The sequence below is a fragment of the Capsicum annuum genome, unplaced genomic scaffold (assembly GCF_002878395.1).
Source record: "Capsicum annuum cultivar UCD-10X-F1 unplaced genomic scaffold, UCD10Xv1.1 ctg4061, whole genome shotgun sequence".
Classification (NCBI taxonomy): domain Eukaryota; kingdom Viridiplantae; phylum Streptophyta; class Magnoliopsida; order Solanales; family Solanaceae; genus Capsicum; species Capsicum annuum.
This window is the reverse complement of record NW_025847926.1, coordinates 376,607-401,653: the sequence shown is the minus strand read 5'-3', so window position 1 is coordinate 401,653 and position 25,047 is coordinate 376,607. Positions and strand designations below refer to the sequence as shown.

Genomic DNA, 25,047 nt, shown 5'->3' with positions numbered 1-25,047 from the left:
ATCAGTCTGAGTTAACTGATGTATCATATTAATTAAGTTGCAAGTGCCACCCCCATCTGTTTCAACTATGAATTACCCTTTCACAATAGACGTTGCAAAATGATATACCTGCTTCGTCCCAATTTAATAACAACACTAAGATGGTGTGAGAATGTTTGGCAAACGTTCCACTAATAGTATGATTCTATACTACTTTGAAAGCTGTTAAGAATTCAAGATCATTTAACCATTCAAACTTTAAAGTCACATGTTTTTTCGAGCCAAAATACCTTTTCATTTTTCTATGATCTGATCCTAAGACCTCATGGTTCTCCCACTTCATTGACTACTAGGCCACCCGTTGGTGCAAGTGGTCATTCAACATTCTCCCAACAAGAATGACAAGAGTTTGTGAGAACGTATTTGTTTTTGTAGTATGCTATATTTTGGTTAGAGAGTATTCATAGTTTATTTCAAGGTTGATTTGGTTTCTTTCTTTCTTTGTGTGGAAGAGAGCGTGGGGCATTAGTGATAAGTAGTTAATAATTTCTTGTTTGAGACTAGAATGCTTTACTTCTTCGATTTGTTCTGTTTGAGCATAAGTCATCTGCTTCTTTGAACTTTTCCTCCTATTAATGACCTCCTTTCGCCGTACCACTCGTGTTTAGGCCTATTAACTTTTTAGTGTGTTATAAAATAATCACCTAAACGGTAAGATTTCTCATCTCCACTGGATCAACTGATGTGAAATAACAATTATTTTAGATCATTTATGCGTTAGAAGTGCTTACCAATTCCAGGGATATCTTTGCAATAAATGTACTTATGTGAATACTGATAATTATTTGATGTCATCTTCATCAAATACAATATATCTCTTCACTGGACTCTTTAACCCACACACACATTTCATTGGTTTGCACTGGTGATCAGATCTTCAGTTTGTGTGATGAATGCCTTATTTAGGCATCGATTCAGGATAAATAACCAAAAACTGTTTTTGCTGAAGGAATGCCATATATTTTTTGTGTAAGCGAAAAGGGGACGACCTTGCTGTATTGATAGACCTAATATGTTGTGTTCATGCTGGAGTGGTCGATGTAATGTAGTTTAATATACATTTATCTCTATGTGCAGGAGTTAAAAGATTTGTTTACATCTCCGCTGCAGACTTTGGCCCTGTAAATTACTTGTTACAATGTTATTATGAGGGGAAGGTATCTCAATACTTTTGATTGATGTAGATGAATGACTAATTAAGAATGTGCAAAAGATGTCTATTTCTACCTTTAGATGTACTAAAACACATTGTGTGATATATTATTCTTGGTGATTCAAACTTTTTATGTTTAAGAAACTTTTGCCAGTCATGAGCCAAAAGCTACTGTGAGTCCTGAATATCAACTCAATTAATTTGTTTCTTTTGAAAAACTTTCTAGGTTTTAATGAATAATCTGGCATTCTTCAATTGTTAGGCTCTCTTTTGTACTATGCACGAGACTTGTGGAGGTCCGAAATGCTATTCTCTTTGTTTGAGTTAAACAATTGATCAAAGTAGTCTCTCCACCTATCCTAGACCTTGTTGTCTCCCATCAATACTTGTTTAGGATTGTCTTTAATACACTTCAGCTGGTTTAAATCCTTACCCTCCTTGTCTATCTGTCCTGCTAGTTTAAACATTTCCGTCTCCCTTCTTGTGTTCCTTGCTTTTGGTACAAGCTGTCTAGAGCTTCCCTCAGGCTTTACTAATAGGCTTCTTAGCTATCCTCTTAGCTTTCTTTGCATTCTTCATTGGTTTCTCCCTCTTCTGTTTTGATAACTTCCTATAGCATTCTCTTTTAACTTTAGTAACTCTTTTGTACATCCTCATTCTACCACTACGGTTGCTATGTCTGAAGGTCCTAGACCTTTATACACACCTAACACTTTAGTTACTACTACTTCAATGCAACCTGACATTTGCTTCTACAGGTTGTATGTGTCTCCTTCCTGAGTCCAAAGCTCCCTTCTCGTAGTTTTTATTGGAACACAGACTGGTGAGCGCCTTCTAATGTCCAACTAATTCATGGTTTTTTTCTACTCGTCTCCTCACTCGTCTTAAGCTTTTATATCTAATACCACTAACCTATGTTGGGTTGTCATCGCTTCTCCAGGAATCCTTACAATTTCTTGCATGTAAATCTGTTACGTCTTCTGGTAAGGTTAAGGGAAAGTTGATATGGTTAGAATCTCTCTTTTCTAAAATATGTATCAGCTACCACTAAATCAGAAGCTAAAGCGATTGCTAAGATAGCCTCCTGCTCATACCATAGTCACAACCCCGTATACTTGTTCAAAACCGTCACTTTCTTTACCTACATGACCATTTGAAGCTCTCCCTATAAAGATTTATTATTTTCCTGGAATCCCATGAAACAAGGTGCCCATTTCTTCCAAAAAAAAAAATTAGTCTTAGCTTCTGCATCTGGTCCTATTTGTGGGGAAATAGTCATTAATATCATTGACTTTCTCCTTTCCGCATACAAAGCCTTAATGCAATAATCCTACCAACTTGTTTTACCTCTACAGTCTTATCTTTAAGTCCTGGTTCTATAATAATTCCACCATGTACTTCTATTTATCCCAAAATATCTTAATTTATAAGTCGTGTTACCTTTCTCTCTAGCCTTTTGCTCTGTCCATTTAGTTTCCTGAAGCATACAAATTCCGCATACTAATAAAGCGAGTATTCTATAATAAGCACATAATATCTTATGGTATTTTATATAGGAGTATTATATAATAATTTCCTTGGTCATGTTTAGTGAATCTAGACAAACACTTTTTTCTTGATAATCAACATAATTATGATATGCTTCTCGTGGTAAGATATTGATGTAGTTGGTATCATTTGACTAATTTAGATGTGCTTGTTCTTTGGGTTGGTAATTCCAAACGTCTAAGAATAGGCTTGGATCTGGTTGATAATTCCCCCAAGGGTTCTGATAGAAACTAGGGTGCAGAAGAGATAGATAATGAAATTTTACTGGTTAAATAAAGTGCAAGAATCTTAAATGCTATATTAACCAATAACCATGTCCGTATAGAGTGGACAAATCTCCAGATATAAAAAACAATGATAATATTTTTCTGTCTCCTCCTCTGCCAGATTCTAATCTCCTATTTAAACTCAAGACGTAAGCAGTTACTGCTGTAGATAACTACTACAGATAATTAATGACAACTACTAATAGATAATTACTAATAACTACTAATAGATAACTACTAACAACTACTAATAAATAACTGCTTCTATCCTATCTAAAACTAAGGAACTAAGTTACATTGTCTTCAGCAGCAGTCTTATCAGTACATTCCCCCTGAAAAATCGCCTTGTCCTCAATGCAAAAAGGAGACTGTGTGTTCTCCCCTTGCATTAATTCCAAAGATGCAAACGTTCCAGGTTTGCAGCGATGACCTGGGACAAACTTGTCTCCACAGCGATAGCATAGGCCTTTTTCTCGGCGAATTTGTTGTTCAAAATTTGTTGTTGAAAAGAGCGTACTGGTTGACGGGATGACTGGAAATTAAAGGATTCTTGAACTGTTGGAGAGGAAGTTTCAATTGATGAAGGCCGTGATATAGAAGGCCAATCAGTTACCTTACTTGGACTGATTTGTTCCATGTTTTCCTTCATATTCTAAAGCCAAACTCATTGCCTTATACACAGATCGAGGCTTGTGAATCCTAACGTCCACGCAGAGATCTTCTTTGAGCCCACTAAGGAAAACTCCAAGCAGACAGTGTTCTGGCCAGTTTTGCACACGGGCTGCCCGTTTTGCGGATTCTTGCCTATACTCAAACATTGATCCAGTCTGTTGGATTCCACACAGGTGTTCATTTGGATTTTGAAACTCAGCGGGTCCGTAATTTTCTTGCATAACTTTAACCAACTCATCCCAGTAATAGATGGTTCTCTCACTTTTGATTCAAGTAAAAAGATCTAGTGCATCTCTTTCTAAAGACATTGAAGTCACATCAACCTTACAATCATCAGGTGTTTGATAATTTTGAAAATATTTCTCCTCTTTCAGAATCCAACCTCTAGGATGTCCCCCTTCATTCCTTGGAAGAAAAATTACACTAGCGCATAATGGTGGAGCTTGCTAGTAGATAGAAAGGTGTAGAGGATGCGAATTAGGGTAGTAGGTTAGTAGGTAGGAGTGTCCTTTCTAGTAGGTAGGAGTACTTTGTCTTGTTGCCGTAGTAGTAGTTGTAGTGCTATACTTGTACTTTCTTGTTCTTGGAGTTTTATGCTCCATTTTTTTTTTAAGATCAGACGTCTGAATCTAAATGCACATCTGAATGAGTAAGATGTTGTCTCTAGATTTGAAAACGGAATGATTAAGACTGTCTGTTTTTCAAAATCTGAATGTCTGAAAAAAATTTATTTGTATACATAATAAAATAAAAAATACAATTCAAATAAAAAATTAATTATATATTAAAAAAGTATGTAATTTAATGCAACAAAATTATTAGTATTTGATTGAGAAAAAACATTTATGTTTGTTAGTGATAGTGGAGATGATTTATAATTGTGGTTGGGGTGACGATGATTGATGTTAGTGATTAATAATGTTGGTGGTGATAATTGTGATGGTTGGTATTATAGTGACTGTTATGATGGTGGTGATTGTTGTGATGTGACGGTGCTTGATGTTAGTAGTTTAAGGTGTTGATTGTGTTGGCTGAAACATGAATGCATGATGATTGACGATGTGTTGATGCTAGTTGGAGATGTTATTTGTTGTGATGGTGGAGATGACTGTTAGTAGAGATAAATTGTATCGATGGTATTGGTTGAAGTGGTGGTAGAGGTGGCGTTACTAGTGACAATGGTGGTGGCGGCCAAAGAATGTGTAGAAGAAGTGATGTATTAGTGGTAGTTAGTGGTGGTGCTAGTTGTGATAGATGAGTTGGTTGGTAGTAAGGATTGGCCGGTAGTGGTTGCTGATTGTGGTGTTGTTGACGGTAGTGGTAGCGATGAATATAATTAGAATAAAAGAGGTAGTAGGTGTGGCAGCGATTGACAATTGTGGTTGGTAGCGGTATGTTTTGTCGATGGTGGTTGTGATGGTGGTTGGTGGTGATGGTTGGTGGTTGAGAATGGTGACGGTGGCAGAGGTGGTTAGTGGTGGTGACTGCTGAATATGAATAGAGTGGTGAATATTATCCAACACTAGAATATCCGCTCAGACCTATTAAGACTTGGTTCTAGATCTAAATGATTAAGACCTATTCAGACCTATTAAGAGTTAAAACCTTAATAAAAAACAAATGCACTTAATGGTTTGAAGTCTGAACCATTCTCATTCAGACCTCCATTAAGCGTAAACAAATGAGGCCTTAATGATGCCTGTTGTTTGGGTAGATGATCGATTGTTGTATTATTTTGTGGTAGTTTTGTTTCTGTTACTATTTGTTGTTTTGTTACTACCTATTTTTTCTTGTACTTCTGTTACGTCTTTTTCTAGACCTTTTTTGTCTTGAGCCGGGGATCTGTTGGAAACAGCCTCTACCTCAACTCTGAGGTTGAGGAGTTGAGGTATGGATTGCGTACACTCTACCCTCCACAGACCCTACTTTTTGGGAATGCATTGGCCTACTTTTTGGGAATGCATTGGGTATGTTGTTGATAATGGTGGAGCTTACTGTTAAGTAGGTTGGATGATCGGGGATGAAATTCAGAGAACTACTGAAAGTGACCTTTTTGTTCTTCTGCCTCATGTCTCTATTATGCATGCAGAGAGCTGCTGAAACTGAGCTGCTAACAAGATATCCATACGGAGGTAAGCTGTTTTAGTTTTCATTGCGTAACCACTTTTTGGTGCACAAGCTATGTCTATTAACTGTGCAACTTGCATTGAAGTAATAGGCAAAATTGCTCTCTGTCTTATATCGGGTGATGCCATTATTTTCTTTCTCAAACTTTCGATTATATATCTTCAGATAATCTACCTGTCCTGATCTTCATTTAAATGCATGTACAATGTAACACACTATTAGAGCTTATTTAGGGGTTTCCATTTCCAAACACGTGTTATATTCATGGTATTTCTTTAAGAGCACATTACTTACCCCATTAGGTGCAGCTTATGCAACATGTATCAATCTTATTGAAGAAAATGGGTGAATATAGTGAAACACTCCTTGTTATAGATGGAAACTATCATCGACTGTTGGACTCGATGCTTTTAACCGGTAGTGTATTGCACAAGGTTGTAAGTTAATTCTGCTTGTAATTGTATCTTTGTTTTTTAATCTGTTTTTTGGAACTGTTGTAATTGTATCTTTGTTTGATGATTTAAGATGAAGTGCTAGACTTAATTCACGTGTTTGTAAAAATCCATCTGTTGATATTATGTTTTTTCAGGAATAATTCTGAGACCTGGATTTATCTACGGAACCCGTCGTGTCGGGAGCATGAAATTGCCCCTTGGTGTAGTTGGTTCTCCTCTAGCGATGGTGTGTACCCTTTGCGTAATTTTACTCCTTTTCAGGCACAACCAATGCACATACTTCTTATCTTGGAAAATGAACAAAAAGTTGGACTACTCACCGTCAGTTGCATCCTCTTTTTATCATCTACATCCCATAGAGATTAGTCTCTTGTTTTGTCTATAGCAGTCATTGGTTAATGAAAGTCCTTCGGTTATTGATTTAAACATGTGCTATATTACCCAAAGATGCAAAGCCCTTCAAATAACTAGCATGGAAAAGGAACATGAATCTCTCTTCTCGTTTCCTGTCTGTGTCAGTTTCATACGATGAATTGTTGTGCTCTATGAATCTTTCATCCGTGCAAAGTATTCCTATTTGTGCACTGTGATTGTTTCTCTTTGTATATTTGTGCGGCATTGGTTAAACTTCTGTTGGTTACATTTCAGATCCTGCAGCGTGCAAAACCACTGAGTCAAATACCCATTGTTGGGCCACTGTTTACTCCTCCTGTGAACGTCAGTGCAGTTGCCAAAGTTGCCGTCAGAGCAGCAACAGATCCTGTATTCCCTCCTGGTGTGATTGATGTTCATGGTATCTTACGCTACAGCCAACAGAGATCTGTATAGGGCAAATGATTTCACCTGAAAGTAATGATAGTATGATACCAACGGTGGGATTCTTTTTTAATCCTCAAAGAGAACTAAAAATTCGAAATTTGCTAGACAGATAAGGTTCCATTCAATAAATAAAATGATGCTACTGGAATCGATGTTTTCTTCAATGTCATTCCTCTGGTCGTAGCTAAATGGGCTGCATTTTCTCTAATGTCATTCGTCTGCTTGTAGCTAAAGATGCGGTGCCAGATACTTATTCCTCTCCACTTTTTAATTTTGACTGCTGTTCAGTTGTTTTTTCCCATAGCGTACGAAATGGATATGCACAAGGTATAAGAAAGAATCAGTTTCTTCTCTTTTTATCTTGCCTTCACAACTTAATTTCAAGCAGAGCAGCTTGGTTCAGCTCATCAACTTGTGCTGGTGAGGAAGGATAGTTGAATCTGTGCTAGTGGTTTACATGTTAAAAAGTGACAATTCAATATATGATACCTTGCATAGATGAAAGAACTGGTGCAAGATATCTGCAGGGTTTTTGAGAATGACCATCTTGCAAATTGGTAAGGCTCTTCGGAAAGACTAACTTTGTAAACCTTGTAAATTGTCAGTTCTGGTTAAACCAACAGGTGCTGTCACGACCCAAAAATTAGGGTCATGATGGCACTTGTCGCGGCTTACCTTCACAAGTAAGTCTATCATCCAAACTGATACGAAATGAGAAAAGGATAGAAATATTTCAAGGTAAGGCTTCTAGAACGAAGTCGAATTATATAAATAACTATAACAATGCGGAAAGAATTTAATCAAACTGCCAATCATTCCCAAAACTAGGTGTTAATAGTGTAAAAACTACTAATACAATTCAAGAGTCAAATACATCAAAAAAATAACCACAAAGGAAAAGGAATAATAACTGTCTTCGAATACTAATAAAGACATAACTAATATAGAAAGATAGAGGCGAACTTCGGATGCATGACTGTCCATCTGCTACCCTGAAAGCTCCAACAATCGCCTGAATCGAGTAAGTGGAGGTGCACTCGAGCTAGGACCTGGACCGAAAGAGCGCAGTAGGCATGAGTACAGTCCACTTGTACTCAGTAGGTATCATAGGCTGACCAAGCAGAGTAGTAAATATAGCATACAAAATATATACTAAGGACACGTCACCAATCAGAAAATGTCCCACAACGGTAGCCTACACCGCTTGCACTAACAGTTCTAATATATCTCACATTTATTACAAAAACACACTAAGGTATAGAACATGAGTATACATTATGTCACATATAAATAGAACAAGACAGAACATGTAGATACAAGATCATCAAATACAAATAAAGGAAGGTAAGAAAAATACATAGATGTTAAGTCAATAAGGCACTACAAACACAACATAACATAATAAGGTATGTGCAATGTATATGATGATGATGATGATGATAATGATGATGCACGAGGTCGTCACACAACCTCCGGGATCGTCGCACAATTCCCGTATACACCCACGGAGCTAAAGCTTTCCGACGTAGGACCCATGGGGGGTTCGTCGATCCATATACAATCCACATATCTCATATCTCCTTTCCGACATATCCCTCAGAAAGGATTTTATAAGGTGTTACAATATTTTTTTAAAAAGGTGTTGCCAGTGTTTCTTAGATATTGTCATGGTGGTACCAATGTTTCATGAATGAGTATAATATGAAGATGTAATGCTCACGACCAATTACAATGAGTATTTTCACAACCAATCACATGATATATTTTCACACCCAACCACAATGATACATTCCTACAACCACGTGAGCCAATATCTACTTATTATTTTCGTCTCATCCATGAATTTTCACACGTCTCGTGCCAATAAAGCATGAATATAATCACAATACACCAATGGTACCACATTAAACAACACAAAACAATAATTCACATGTATTCAAGGCTATCAATATCACATAGGACCCCACACGGTCAAACATATCACATAATATCTCAATTTTGATAATTACATCACATATAGGCTCCCACACAGGCACAACACATAGATATATATTTTTCATAATTAATTTCCACCCTTAACATGCATTTTGTACCATCATTTACTACCCAGCCAGTCTGAAGAGTTAAGTCATAACCTACCTCGAAAGTCGAAACTGGTCCGCTACACTTGAACCCGCGGCCTTACCTTTCACGAATAATCTCGAACTTCACTAAAAACATCAAATATGAAATCTACACTTCAAAACAAAACCAACGATACTCATATTGACTACTTTTGGTTCGGGGTCAAAACGAACCTCCAAAATGGATTTCCAAAAAAGAAGGGAAAAATCGGAACTTTACTTCAAAAAATATTCCCCATATTTTTAGAAACCTACAGATGAAAACTCAAGTTAAATCGAGTAAAAAAATGAGGTTCAAATCGAAGAAAAATTATTTTTTAGCTTTACCAGGTAAAATATTTGAAATCTAGGTTAAAATCAAGAATTAGAGTTGTTTTGAAGGTTAAATTGATGAAAAACTAGTAATTATAATATAAAAGTATTATTCAAGTGAAAAGGAGTGAAATTTGGGTTTAAAATCATGCCCTAAGATTTTTGAGGTTTTGAGGAATTTGTCAAGAAATTATTAAGAAAAAGGGTGAATTCTTACCTTTAATCCCTAATAAAATCAAGAAAAAAGTGTTAATCTTGCTTCCCAAGCTCCCACAAACTATTTAGGGTTTAACTCCCAAAAAGAAAACTCAATTCGAACTTCAATGAAGTGCCCGAGATTCGTTCGGAGTTCGATTTATACAAACAAACTATGTAACCACACTAAATTCGACGTTTCGGACGCGATGGAGATATCAGATGTTCAAAAAAATGTCATTTTCACAAAATTGACCCCCGAAACCCGAAATTATAATTTTTCAAATCAATGATCGAAATGAGATTTAAAAGCCGTAAAATCATACCAAACATGCTAACACCCTATAATTAATATTTCGGACCTGCAGGCGAAGTCGGAATTTCCATCGGAGATCGTTTCTATTAAATATGGGTCCCACACCCATATTTTCAATTTTCCAACTTTCTGATCAATACGTTGAAATAAGCTCGGGTGCACCCCAAACCAAAGGTCTACCTAGCCTAAAATCGATATTTCGGAGCTACTGGAATAGTCCATTCCATCGTCCACCGCACGGATCAAAATATATCCACATAAGTCCAAATTAAGGCTCTCGAAGCCATAAAAAACCACAATATTGCATAAATGATACCAAAATGCATCGAAAATCATGCCAATCACTCCCACACCTGAAAATATCATAATGCACTATGGGGAGAGGTAAAACAGTTAAATCACACAAAATCACAAATTTCACATATTTCATCAAATTTTTAGGTCGTTACATCATCCACCACTAAAAATCTAGTTCATCCTCGAACTAAGGCAAAGAAATACCTAAATCAATGAAAAGCTGGGGATAGGAACTACGCATATCAGATTCAACCTCCCAAGTAGCTTCATCTACAGTCGATGTCGTCACAGGACCTTAACCACAGGGATCACTCTAGAGCGCAACCGCCTAACATCCCTAGCCAAAATGGAAATCAGTTCCTCAACAAAGGACAACCGCTCATCTAACCGAATTGAATCCCAATGAATGACATGAGACTCATCAGGAATATAGTGACGAAGCATAGAAACATGAAAAAATGGATGAACAACTGATAGATCAGGGGGGCAAAGCCAACTCATAAGCCACATCACCAACAGTCCAAAGAATCTCAAATAGACCAATATACCTAGGGATAAGCTTGCCCCTCTTCCCAAACCTCATCACACCCTTCATAGGTGAAACTCGAAGGAAAACACGATCACCAACACCAAATCTCAAGGCACGAAGTCTACGATCAGCATAACACTTCTGCCTACTCTGAGCCACTCTAAGTCTATCCTGAATGATCCGGACCCTATCCAAAGACTCACGAAGCAAGTTGGTACCTCGAGGTCTCACCCCTGAAATATTGAACCAACCTACTAGAGAGAGACAACGCCTACCATACAATGCCTCAAAAGGAGCCATATTAATATTGAAATGGTAGCTATTATTATATGCAAACTCTGCTAAAGCCAAATGTTGCTCTCACTGGCCACCAAAATCCATCACGCATGCGTGAAGCATATCCTCCAAAACTTGTATAGTCCGCTCTGACTGGCCATCAATCTGAGGGTGAAACGTTGTACTAAGATCCACTAGAGTACCCAACTCATCCTGAAAAGTCTTCCAAAAGTGAGATGTGAATACAAGACCTCGATCTGAAATAATGAACACCGGCACACCATGCAGCCGCACAATCTCACGAATATAGATACGGGCCAACTTCTCAGCACTAAATGAGACCTGAATCGGAATAAAATGAGTTGACTTGGTCAATCGATCCGTGATGACCCAAACACTGTCAGAACCATGAGATGTACGAGGCAAACCAGTCACAAAGTCCATAGTGATGCGTTCCCACTTCCACTCAAGAATGGGTAACCTCTGAAGCAAACCACCAGGTCTTATATGCTCGGCCTTTACCTGCTGACAACATAGGAAGCGAGCCACAAAATCTGCTATATCTTGCCTCATACCACCCTGCCAATAGTGTTATCTCAAATCAAGATATATCTTAGTCACACCTAGATGGATGGAATATCTGGAACAATGGGCCTCATCCAAAATCAACCTAATCCAGTCACCCACTTTCGGCACACAAAAGCATCGGACCATTGAAAAGAAATCTTCTTCTGGGTCAACTTGGTCAATGGAGCTGCAATGGATGAAAAACCCTCAACAAAACATCAATAATACCCGTCCAAGCCAACAAACTCTGAATCTCAGTAGGCGAAGTAGTTTTAGCCTAGTCACGAACCGCAACAACCTTGGCTGAATCAACCATAATACTTTCCTTAGTCACCATATGACCCAAGAAAGAAACAGACTCCAACCAAAACTCGCACTTAGAGAACTTAGCATACAACTTCTCATCCCTCAATCTCTGAAGCACAATTCACAAATGCTCCTCGTGCTCAACCTTACTCTTGGAATAAACCAAGATATCATCTATAAATACAATAACAAAGGAGTCAAGATATAGTTGAAACACTTAGTTCATCAACTCCATGAGTACAGCAGAGGCATTGGTCAACCCGAAGGACATGACCAAGAACTCATAATGACCATATCGAGTTCAAAAAGTAGTTTTCGGAATATCCGAAGCTTTAATCCTCAACTGGTGATAACCAAACCTCAAATCAATCTTCGAAAACACCACAACACCCTAGAGCTGATCAAATAAATCATCAATGCAAGGAAGAGGATACTTATTCTTAATCATCACCATATTCAACTGCCGATAATTAATACACATCCGCATAGACCCATTATTTTTCTTCACAAACAAGACAGGTGCACCCCAAGGTGAAACATTAGGTCAGATAAATCCCTTATCTAACAACTCCTGCAACTGATCCTTTAGTTTCTTCAACTCTGCTGAGGCCATCCTGTAAGGAAGGATAGAAATGGGCTAGGTTCCTGGCTCAACATCAATGGCAAAATCAATCTCTCGATCTGGAGGCATACCAGGCAAGTTCGTAGGGAACACGTCAATAAAATCACGGACAATACAGATAGAATCTAAGGAAGAAGGCGAAACAACACTGGTGTCACGAATATGGGCTAAGTAAGATAAACATCCCCTCTCAACCAATTTACGAGCCTGAACATAAGATATAATCCTCTTAGGACCCGAATGAAGTACACTCTTCCAAACTATCATTGGCACATCCAGCAAAACTAAAGTCACGGTTTTGTCAAAACAATCTAAGATAGCATGATAAGGAGACAACCAATCCATACATAAAATAACATCAAAATCGATCATATCTAACACAAGCAAGTCTATCAAAGTCTCACGCCCAATAAAAGTCACAACACAAGATCGATGAGCCTGATCCACCATTAAAGAATCACCTACTGTGGTGGATACACGAATATGCATGGAAAGAGGCTCACTAACAAAATCAAAACCCGAAGTAAAATATACGGAAACATAGGAGAAAGTCGACCCGGGATCAAATAATACAGATGCAGGTCTGAAATAAATGGGGACAATACCTGTAATCACAACATCAAATGCCTCTACCTCAGGTCTGGATGGTATATCATAACACTAACCAAGACCACCAGGTGCCTGGATAGCCCCACGACCACTAACTGCCTGAGTGGACCCATGAACACCCTCACGGGCTCCACCACCTCGACCCCCAACACCTCTGGTAGTATGCCTACCCCTCAAAGATGAAATAGGAGTAGCTTGAATCACCCGACGGGGACAGTGCGTGGCTACATGGCCAATCTTATCACATACATAACAACCTCTATAACTAGTCTCAATAGGAGAGGATACAACTAGGCCCGAACGGCCACCCTGAACTACTGGACTAGAAGGTTCACCACCTGAACTCTGTAATGCCGCCTGTACTGGCCTACCATGGTATCCACGAGAACCTCTAAAATTTCTGCCTCGAGAGGTCTGACTCCTGAACTCACTAAAATATCGTGCGCCTCCATGAGATGTACTAAGAATACCCTCTTTCATCTTAGCATGATCCATAATAGTCTGAAAAGAAGCCCCAAACAAAACCATCTGAGACGTAGTCAACTGAAGGGAGACATCTAAAACCTTCACAAACTTCTGAATCTTCTCAGACTCGGTAGAAATACTATCATAGGAATATCTGGATAGGGCATGGAACATGCCTCATACTCAGCAACTGTCATGGAGCCTTGCTACAAATAATTAAACTCATCCCGTATACGGTCTCTCAATCTGAAAGGCATAAATCTCTCTAGGAAAGCCTCAGTGAACTGATCCCAAGTTATCTCGAGAGATTCACGGGGTCTACAACTGATAAGAGATCTCCACCAATCTCTCGCTGCATCTCTCAACTGATAAGAGGTATAAGCAACTCCATGAGACTCGAGTGAACCCAAATTGTGCAACTTCTCTCGGCAATCAATCAAAAACTCATACGCGTCCTCACCCACTGTGCCACCAAATCTAGGAAGACCAACCGAGTAAACCTCTCGAACCTCTTCTGATCCTCTGGCATCACTGCACTAGCTATGAGAGAGGGCATAGTAAATCCGGCAGACTGTGATCCCATTTGGGGAGGTAACATGGATGACGGCTGGGCTCCTGATCTCGAAACCCCATAGTCAGATGTCGGCACTGAAGGAGGAATAGGACTCGAGGTCTGAGGAGTACCCAAACCAGAAGCAGGTGCGACAGGAGGATCCACACTCTGAACTGGAAGACCACCCAACATAACCAAAGGAGAACCCTCTAGACGGGTCAACAGACGCACCAACAATCCCTCCAACACTAGGGCAGACGAACTTTGAAAAACTGGAGTAGGGCCCACCCCTCCAACCTGCTCAACACGAGGCTCAGGAAAGAGTCCCCTAGCACTCCTTCTAGATGGGGCTGCACCACGGGGCCGTCCCCTCCCTCGAGTCCGTCCAGGACTCAAGGCTTGCCCTCAGGGTGAAGGCTCTGCATCACTATTCTCGCGGGACCTAGTCAACACCATCTGCGCAGAAAGAGTAAAACATAAAGTAGAGCACAAGATACGGAAGAACTTCGCATGGTAAGGAATAAAAATAATAAAAGTTTCCTCAAGACATCCTATACCCTCTTGAAGATAGATACGAACATCTATGTATCAATCTGTAAGACTCTATTAGATATCTCGTTCTTACAATGTTGACACCAATGAAACTTGACTGCTTTGATACCAATTTGTCATGACCCAAAAACTAGGTTCATGTTGGCACTTGTCATGGCGTACCTTGACAAGTAAGCCTATCACCTAAACTAATACGAAATGAGAAAAAGATAGAAATATCCAAAGATAAGGCTTCTAGAATGAATCTGAACTATATAAATAATCATAACAATGTGGAAAGAACTTATCCAAACTATCAATCATGCCCAAACCTAGGTGTCAATTGTGTAAGAACTACTAATATAATCCAAAAGTTAAATACATCAAAAAAATAACCACAAAGGAATAATAACTATCTCCGAATACTAATAAAGACATAACTAGTATAGAAAGATAGAGGTGAACTTCGGACATATGACTGTCCAACCGCTACCTTGAAAGCTCCAACAATCGCTTGAATCAAGTAAGGTGAGGCGCACTCGAGCTAGGACCTGCACCAAAAGGGCGCAGTAGGCATGAGTACAGTCCACTTGTACTCAGTAGGTATCATAGGCCGACCAAGCAGAGTAGTAAATAAAGCATACAAAATATACACTAAGGGCACGTCACCTGCAATCAGAAAATGTCCCACAACGGTAGCCCACACCGTTTGCACTAATAATTCTAATATATCTCACATTTATTATAAAAACACACCAAGGTATATAACATGAGTATACATTATGTCACATATAAATAGCACAAGAGAGAACATATAGATACAAAATCATCAAATGCAAGTAAAGGAAGGTAAGACAAACACGTAGATGACAAGTCAATAAGGCAATACAACACAACATAACATAATAAGGTATGTGAAATGTATATGATGATGATGATGATGATGATGATGATAATGATGATGCACGAGGTCGTCACACAACCTCTGGGATCATCGCACAATCTCTGTATACACCTACGGAGCTAAAGCTTTCCAACGTAGGACCCATGGGGGGTTCGTCAACCCATATACAATCCACATATCTCATATCTCCTTTTCGGCATATCTTTCAGAAAGGATCTTATAAGGTGTTACAATATTTTTTTAAAAAGGTAATGTCGGTGTTTCTCAGATATTGCCATGGTGGTACCAATGTTTCATGAATGTGTATGATATGAAGATGTAATGCTCACAACCAATCACAATGAGTATTTTTAAAACCAATCACATGATATATTTCCACACCCAATCACAATGATACATTCCCATAACCACGTGAGCGAATATCCACTTATTATTTTCATCTCATCCATGAATTTCCACATGTCTCATATGCCAATAAATTATGAACATAATTACAATACACCAATGGTAACATATTAAACAATTCAATACAATTATTCACACGTATTCAAGGCTATCAATATCACATCGGACCCCACACGGTCAAACATATCACATAATATCTCAATTTTGATAATTACATCACATATAGGCCCCCACACGGGCACAACAGATAGATAGCCATTTTTCATGATTAATTCCCACCCTTAACATGCATTTTGTACCATCATTTACTACCCAGCCCAGTCTGAAGAGTTGAGCCACAACCTACCTCGAAAGTCGAAATCGGTCTGCTACACTTGAACCCGCAACCTTACCATTCACGAACAATCCCGAACTTCACTAAAAACATAAAATATGAAATCTACGCGTCAAAATAAAACCAACGACACCCATATTGACTACTTTTGGTTCGGGATCAAAACGAACCCCAAAATGGGTTTCCAAAAAAGAAGGACAAAATCAAAACTTTACTTCAAAAACATGTTTTCCATATTTTTAGGAACCTACAGATGAAAATCCAAGTTAAATCGAGTAAAAAATGAGGTTCAAATCGAAGAAAAACTATTTTTTAGCTTTACAGAGTAAAATCTTTGAAACCAGGTTAAATCAAGAATCAGAGTTGTTTTGAAGGTTAAATTGATGAAAAACTAGTAATTATAAGATAGAAGTATTATTCAAGTGAAAAGGAGTGAAATTTGGGTTTAAAATCATGCCCTAAGATTTTTGGGGTTTTGAAGAATTTATCAAGAAATTATTAAGAAAAGAGGTGAATTCTTACCTTTAATCCGCAATAAAACCAAGAAAAAAGTGTTAATCTAGTTTCCCAAACTCCCATAAACTATTTAGAGTTTAACTCCCAAGAAACAAGATGAAAAATGAGCAAAATAGGTTAAGAAAAGGTTATTTATCAGTGCAGATTTTTTTGTACTGCTGTCTAAAAAGCTGTTTTTTTTTTTTAAAACTCAATCCGGACTTCAATGGGGTCCCTGAAATTCGTTCGGAGTTCGATTTATACAAACGAACTATGTAACTACACTAAAATTCGACGTTCCGGACTCAATGGCTATATCAGATTTTCAAAAAAAATATCATTTTCACAAAATTGACCCCCGAAATCCGAAATCACAAATTTTTAAATTGAGGGTCAAAATGAGATTTAAAAGTCGTAAAATCATACCAAATATGGTAACACACTAAAATCGATATTCTGGATTTGCTGGCGAAGTCGGATTTTCCATCGGAGGTCGTTTCGATCAAATGTGGGTCCTACACCCATGTTTCCAATTTTTCAACTTGCGATCAATAGGCCGAAATGAGCTCGGGTGCATCGGGACCGGACCAAAGGTCTACCTAACCTAACATAGATATTCCGGAGCTGCTGGAGCAGTCCATTCCGTCGTCCGTCACACGGATCAAAATATATCCACATAAGTCCAAAATAAGGTTTTCGAAGCCATCAAAAACCACAATATTGCATAAATGATACCAAAATGCATCAAAAATTATGTCAATCACTCCCACACCCCGAAAATATCATAATGCAACTACGGGGAGGGGTAAAACAGTCAAATCACACAAAATCACAATTTTCACATATTTCATCAAATTTTTAGGTCGTTAGAGCTGCAGTAGCGGTTAGCAGAATGTTCTTTGCTTTATCAATAGTTTGCTTAGTATTGGCTTGATTGGGCAGTGCTCTAATCAGTTGAACTGTTTTGTTTTAGAGTTTGGCTTCAAGTAGTGTTTATTTGATTTATGTGTTGGTCAATGGTTGAGAAACTACTAATTTAACTCACTTTCATATGGTGGGAGTAACTGGTTCGCAATCTATTATATGTAAATTGTCAATGACATTTATTTTCATCAATCATGTGCATGTCAGTTTTGTAGGTATTTTGAATCTCCCAGAGTGATTCATGAGTTCGTTTGTATTTTGTGTCACTTGAACTTTGGAAAAGGGCTTGACATGTCCTTTAACTTTACGATTTAGAGTTGATATAATCCTGTTAAAAGATGGTTCACATATACTTCTACCGCTACATAAATTGCTTAGGTACATCTTTTTTGACCAGCGATTTGGCCTCCTTCACCTCTGAAACTGGGGCAAGTTGTCTGCCTTTTTTTTCAATGCTTCAAGATGGAAGTAGGTTGAGAATAGGACTTCCTTGGTAGGAGTCCGAACGGACTTGACTGCTTATTTTATTCTATCTCTGCTTTTGGAAACAAATCAAAATCGAGGATGTTATAAGGCAGGCATCTGATAGATTAAAGTGGCAACTTGTTGGAACTTCATCCATGAATCTTGCTCACCTTTTGTGGTTCTAGGCCTCTTCTTGTTACCTTGTTACTAAAAAAAATGGTGTGCATATAGAATGTGATCAAGGTGATGTTACACCGCCATTTCCAGCAAATTTATCAGATAGCAATGTATGGGGAAAGTTAAAAGTATTCATCACCTTGCAATGGTGATAATTGAAAGAGTGCCATTTGGTAAAGAATTTTAAGGGATGACTTGCAATTGATCCAATATTCGGCTTGGTTATTCCATAATTGTTTCATTCGAAAGGTAATCCAGGAGGACTAATGATACTATTATATTGGTTTCTAACAACATATCTTTCCACTAATGGTTTCATTCTCGCATTCCAAGGATTAAAAGTGGAATAAAGAACTATAGATTCACAGTAGGGTGACGTGCCTAGGTTTTCTACGTAACGTTAGTGAATATGAGTTGGGAAGAACACGAGTTTGGAGTCTAAGGGGTTAATTTTTTGAGCTAAAATTTCAAAGGCGACAATTAATTTGAAAGAAACTAAAAGGGATAAAACGTTTTGACTGAACGAATTGTCCCCCAGTGACCTTGCCAGTGTGTGACTTATAAATAGCTGGTGGCCAACCAATTTATGAGTCGCTGGTGCCCGAGCAACTTGTAAGTCGTTGGTAGTTTAGACAACTTACAAGTTGTTGGTGGCCCGATTTCCTCTTTAATTTTTCCTTTTTTGGCAAAAATTTTACATATAGACACCTTAGACTTCTTCTAACTAACTTCATGGTCAAAGTGTTACTAATTACATTCTATAGACATTAGTTAGTGACCAAATATATTTAGGACTCATTTATACAATATAATTAATATTAATTTAAAAGGAAAGGGAGAGTAATTAATGCTCATTATGGTCTCCAACTTTCCCCAATTTTCTCCTTCTATATAACAAAAAATTTGGTGATTCTCCTTTTATAATTGGCCTATTTTTAGGACAAACATATACAAATCAATTATTCTTTATACAATTGAATTTTAACTATTTCTATAATCTATATTTATATCTATAATATATTAAAAGCGTGAACACCCTTATAAAAGTGATTTGAACTTTTTGCCCTTCATTAAAAGTCTTCTCTTTAGACAGAATCGTCTTTTCACTATTTTTCTCAAATTAATATTTTGTTATTATTAATATTAGATCTTTGAAATTAATTAAAATCATTATTTGAGTTAGAAAAGAAAATTCTAAATCAATTCAATTCAGATCATACCTTATATGTAATTTATTAATAAATTAAATAAATATAAAATAGTGTTGATTTGAATTGAAAAGAACAAGAAAAAAACGTCCAAAACAAAAAAAAAAAAAAAAAAAGGAAAATACATAAATGGAAAGAAAACTAAATTGAATTGAAAAGGAAGAAAGAAAACGTGTGGAGAGAAAAAGGAAAAAGAAGAAGAAATAAAAAAGAAAAACAAAACAAAACATAGAAAAAAAAAAGACCACAAAGCCTAATTTATCTATAATTAAAAGTGTGAAGATCCATAGAAAATTGATTTGAAAAAAAATACTCCTAAAATAGGATAGAAAAATACTCTTACAATAGGACTCTATTAAAAAAATACTTCTATAAATATTGAGATGGACGTTAAGCTACCGAAGAAATCGGTTCACTTATTGGGAAAATATGATTGATGCTCATCTAACTTGATTAGGTTGCATGTGTAGATTGGTGGATGCTTAATTTTCTAACCCTCAACTTCTTCACTATTTTTGTCAACATAATAGAATTCAACACGTGTGCATATATCTTCTTTATTTTCATTCAAGTCATTCTTTAGGGTAAAACTTTTCGCTCAGACAAGAATTATTTTAATCAAAACTAAAGCTTTGTGATCACTATTGTATTATTTTGTTGTAGTTTACAGGTCGTAGATGAATTTACATGTGGTAGATGAATGTCAGTCGACTTTGAAGAATTTTTTTAGGTAAAGGTTAGGTTAATTGTATTGTTTTTATATCTCTGTTTTGAGAAATTTTTTTGTGTAAAGGTAAAGTTTAGTTATATTATTTTGATATTTCTATTATCGAAATATTTTGTTATAGTTTACAAGTGGTAGATGAGTGTTAGACGATTTTGAGCAAATTTTTGTGTAAAGGTTAGATTTAATTATATTGTTTTAATGTTTCTATCATCGTATTGTTTTATTGCAGTTTACAAGTGGTAGATGAATGTCGATTGACTTTAATAATTTTTTTGTAAATGTTAGGTTTAATTAAATAAATTTTCCAAAAGATGTTGAATTTAATTATTGAATTCATCTTTATTATTTAAACAAATATTCTATTTAGTGTAACATTTGAACTCAATAAAGTGAGGTACGTGCCTCACGTGTATACCTAAACTAGTACATACATACATACACACACACATATATATACATGCATACATATACATATATATATATATATATATATATATATATATATATATATATATATAAAATTGTACATACAAACACATTAGAATTTTATAATTACGTATAATGCATAATATAACATATGCATGTCGACAATATATTGTATAAACGTATAAAATTATATATATAAATTAAACGAATAAACATACACATATGACACAAATACATTTGTATAACATATACATATGCATATCAACTATGTATTGAATAAACATTTACATATGTATATCAACATTATATTGTATAAATGTATAATATTATACATATACAATTAGATGATTGAACATTTGTATTTTATGATCCTAGTGCGTTGATACTTATTCTAATATGTCATACACAATGTATAACAATCAACGTATGTATATAAAAATATTTATGCTTATATGCATATGTATGTACATATATACTGATATTTATATTTATACTAGTTTAGGTGTACGTGCCTCGCGCGTGTATCTCACTTTATTGAGTTCAAACGTTACATTAAATAAGATATTTATTTAAATAATAAAGATGAATACAATAATTAAATTCAACATCTTTTGGAGAATTTATTTAATTAAACTTAGCCTTTACTAAAAAATTTGTAAACCGATCGGCATTCATCTACCACCTGTAAAGTATAACAAAACAATATGATAATAGAGATATCAAAATAATACAACTAAACTTAACCTTTACACAAAAATATTCTCAAAACAGAGATATAAATACAGTACAATTAAATCTAATCTTTATCTAAAAATTTTTTCAAAGCCAACTGACATTCATCTACCACCTGTAAATTTATCTACGACCTGTAAACTACAACAAAATAATATAATAGTGATCACAAAGCTTCAATTTTGATGAAAATAATTCTTCTCTGAGCTGAAAATTTGATCCTAAAGAATGAATTGAATTAAAACAAAGAAATATATATATATACACACACGTTGAATTCTATTATGTTAACGAAAACAGTGAAGAAGTTGAGGGTTAGAAAATTAAGAATCCGCCAATCTAAACATGCAACCAAATCAAGTTAGATGAGCATCAATCATATTTTTTTCAATAAGTAAATCTGTTTCTTCTCTAGTTTAACGTGCATCTCAATATTTATAGAAGTATATTTAAGAGTCCTATTTTAAGAGTATTTTTCTATCCTATTTTAGGAATATTCTCAAAACAGAGATATAAATACAATACAATTAAACCTAACCTATATCTAAAAAAAATTCTCAAAGCCGACTGACATTCATCTACCACCTGTAAATTCATCTGCGACCTGTAAACTACAACAAAATAATGTAATAGTGATCACAAAACTTCAATTTTGATGAAAATAATTCTTGTCTGAGCTAAAAATTTGACCCTAAAGAATGAATTGCATGAAAACAAAGAAGATATATATATATACACACGTTGAATTCTATTATGTTAATAAAACAGTGAAGAAGTTGAGGGTCAGAAATTTAAGCATCCACCAATCTAGACATGCAACCGAATCAAGTTAGATGAGCATCAATCATATTTTTTCAATAAGTAAATTAGTTTCTTCTCTATTTTAATGTGCATCTCAATATTTATAGAATTGTTTCCTTAATAGATTCCTATTTTAGGAATATTTTTCTAAGTGATCAGTACAGAGAAAAATATTAATTTATTCTCCTTCCATATATTTTATTAGTCCCATATATTTTAGGAGTCTAATTAATAAAATAAAAATAATTAAATAATAAATTAAAAAAAATAGTGAAAAAATAATTTTTTTTTAAAGAAGGGTGTTTCAATGAAGGGCAAAAAGTTCAAATCACTTTTCTAAGGGTCTTCACACTTTTAATATATTAGAGATATAGATTATAGATTATAGATAGATATAGATATATACACAAATATAGAACATGTGTATGCACATATGCATAATGTATATATGAACCAATATATACATATGCATATACATATGTACTTGTATACCAATACAGAACAAATTTATATACATATATAGTTATACAAAAAACCACATATATATATATATAAAATATACATCCAACACATTCATATGTATATAAAAATATACAAATGAAAAAAAAAAATACAATGCATGTAGAGTTGGAGAATTTCATTCTTGTGTACTAGACTAGTCTCACGCGCATTTGTTGTATCCGGAGATAAAAATGTTGCATCCAAGGGCTTCGGCTTTCTTCCCTCTTATGTACTAAATCATTTCAAGCGATCTTCTCTCATTTTATCTTCAATGCATGCTACTTGCACTTTCTGAAGAATATACTAATATTTTTTAATCTTATCTAATATTTTTTTTAATCTTAGCTAATACTGTATGACCGTGTATCCATCTCAGCATATTTTGATCTCTACAATACTCATCTTATGAGGCTGTTGTACCTAACCGATCCAACTTTCACTGTCATAGAAAATTATCGGTCTTATACCCATTGTCCATTTACCTCTTCTTTTTTTCCCCTTGCTTATGAAAACTTGTTTTTACAAATCAACTAGGGTGTTTTAATTTAGTGAATTACTCATAAACAAATAAAATAAATACATGAAAAGGTCTATTGGCATACAGCCACATATATATAATGAATGGCGATTAAATGAACTATCATATCCTTTTACTGAAAAGTTATATTGCATATATAAAAAATATTAAATATGTAGGGGTAAGATTAGTTTTTGTACATATAAGATATCAAAGCTTTTAACATCGTTTAACGAAATTTCCGACTTTCTCATGTCACTATAGAATAGACAATCGGAAAATAAAAATACTTGTATGATGTATCTTGTCATATATAGTTTTTTAACTTTATTTTTTTCTAATCATTTATCATTTGGTCATGTCTAGAATGCATTGAATCATTAAATACAGATTCGTATCGTAAAAAGTTTATATTTAAAGGAAAAGCACTGCCTATTAGAAAAAATACTCCATTATCATAACTTAAATTCGATACTTCAAATTAAGGATCGGAGAAATCTCATCCATCTAGTCGTATGTTTTTCTTTAACAAACTTCAAAAATCCTAAGGAGGGTTAGTAATGACAGGTACATGGACCATCCAATTTGAAGCGACGCCCGGTGGAAGAAAATCGAAATTTTCATTGGTCTCTATAGATGCCAAGATTGAGTATTTGTAAATGACCTTCTGGACCTTTGTACTATGTCGGTTCTGTAAGTTGGACACTTCTACTTACATATTTGTCATTTGGACCCCTGAACCCACTAAAAAGTAATATTTTAAACCCTTTTTTGGTGAGTGTAACACACTCTCCCTCACGTCAGCTGCCACGTCATTTAAAAAAAAATATTACATTAAATTTCAAGTTATTTTTAAAATGCTACATAACAAATTAAATATTAAAATTAATTTAATTAAATAAGAAAAATTTATAAATTGTAGAAAAATTTGAATAATCATGTTTTTATTTTTGCTCACAAATTAAACATCAAATCCATTCCAAATAATTAAAATTCTTCTCCAACTAATTTAAATTTTTAACTATAAATTCATATATACAAACATAATAATTTTTTGATTTTTATATTTGAATATTTTTAACAAATTCACAAAAATTTTAATTTTTTTCAAACGAAATTCACTAATTTTTTTCAATATTTGCTATCACTCACTTTCAATTTAAATTTAAATTTTAATCCTCAAAAAAATACAAAGATTTTAAATTTAAATTTTAATTAGAAAAAGAACTGAATTGGCAGGAAAAATTAAAATAAAAAATAAAAAGTGAACGTGTGTGTAGGGGGGGCTAGAAGAGTGTTGGGGTGAGGTGTGGGGATTGGAAGGGGCTGGGGGGGGGGTGGGGAGGGGCTGGACTGGGCTAGGGGGGGGGGGGGGGGGGGGTGGGGTGGGATGTGGGGTGGAGAGGGTAAAAAATATTTTTTTTTGTATATTTTAAAAAATATTTTTAAAATGATTTTTTATTTTTTAAAAATATTTTTAAATTATTTTTACATTTTTTAAAAATATCTTTAAATTATTTTTAAAATTTAAAAAATATTTTTAAATTAAAAAAAATTGAGAAAAAAAAGGACCCTTTTTAATTTTTTTTTTAAATTTTAAAAAATATTTTTAAATTATTTTTTAATTTTTAAAAATATTTTTAAATTTAAA

The 25,047-nt window shown here is 35.3% G+C and overlaps 1 protein-coding gene across 1 annotated transcript; it reads left to right on the top strand.

Moving 5' to 3' along the window:
- Nucleotides 1-1,116: 1,116 nt before the first annotated feature.
- Nucleotides 1,117-7,243, top strand: LOC124885377 (uncharacterized protein At1g32220, chloroplastic-like; the record flags this gene model as incomplete). Its single annotated transcript, XM_047403399.1, is given in 4 exon segments — nucleotides 1,117-1,196; nucleotides 5,768-5,810; nucleotides 6,395-6,486; nucleotides 6,909-7,243. Coding segments are annotated over 4 exon segments (395 nt in total), but the record flags the coding sequence as incomplete, so codon positions are not given.
- Nucleotides 7,244-25,047: the final 17,804 nt, after the last annotated feature.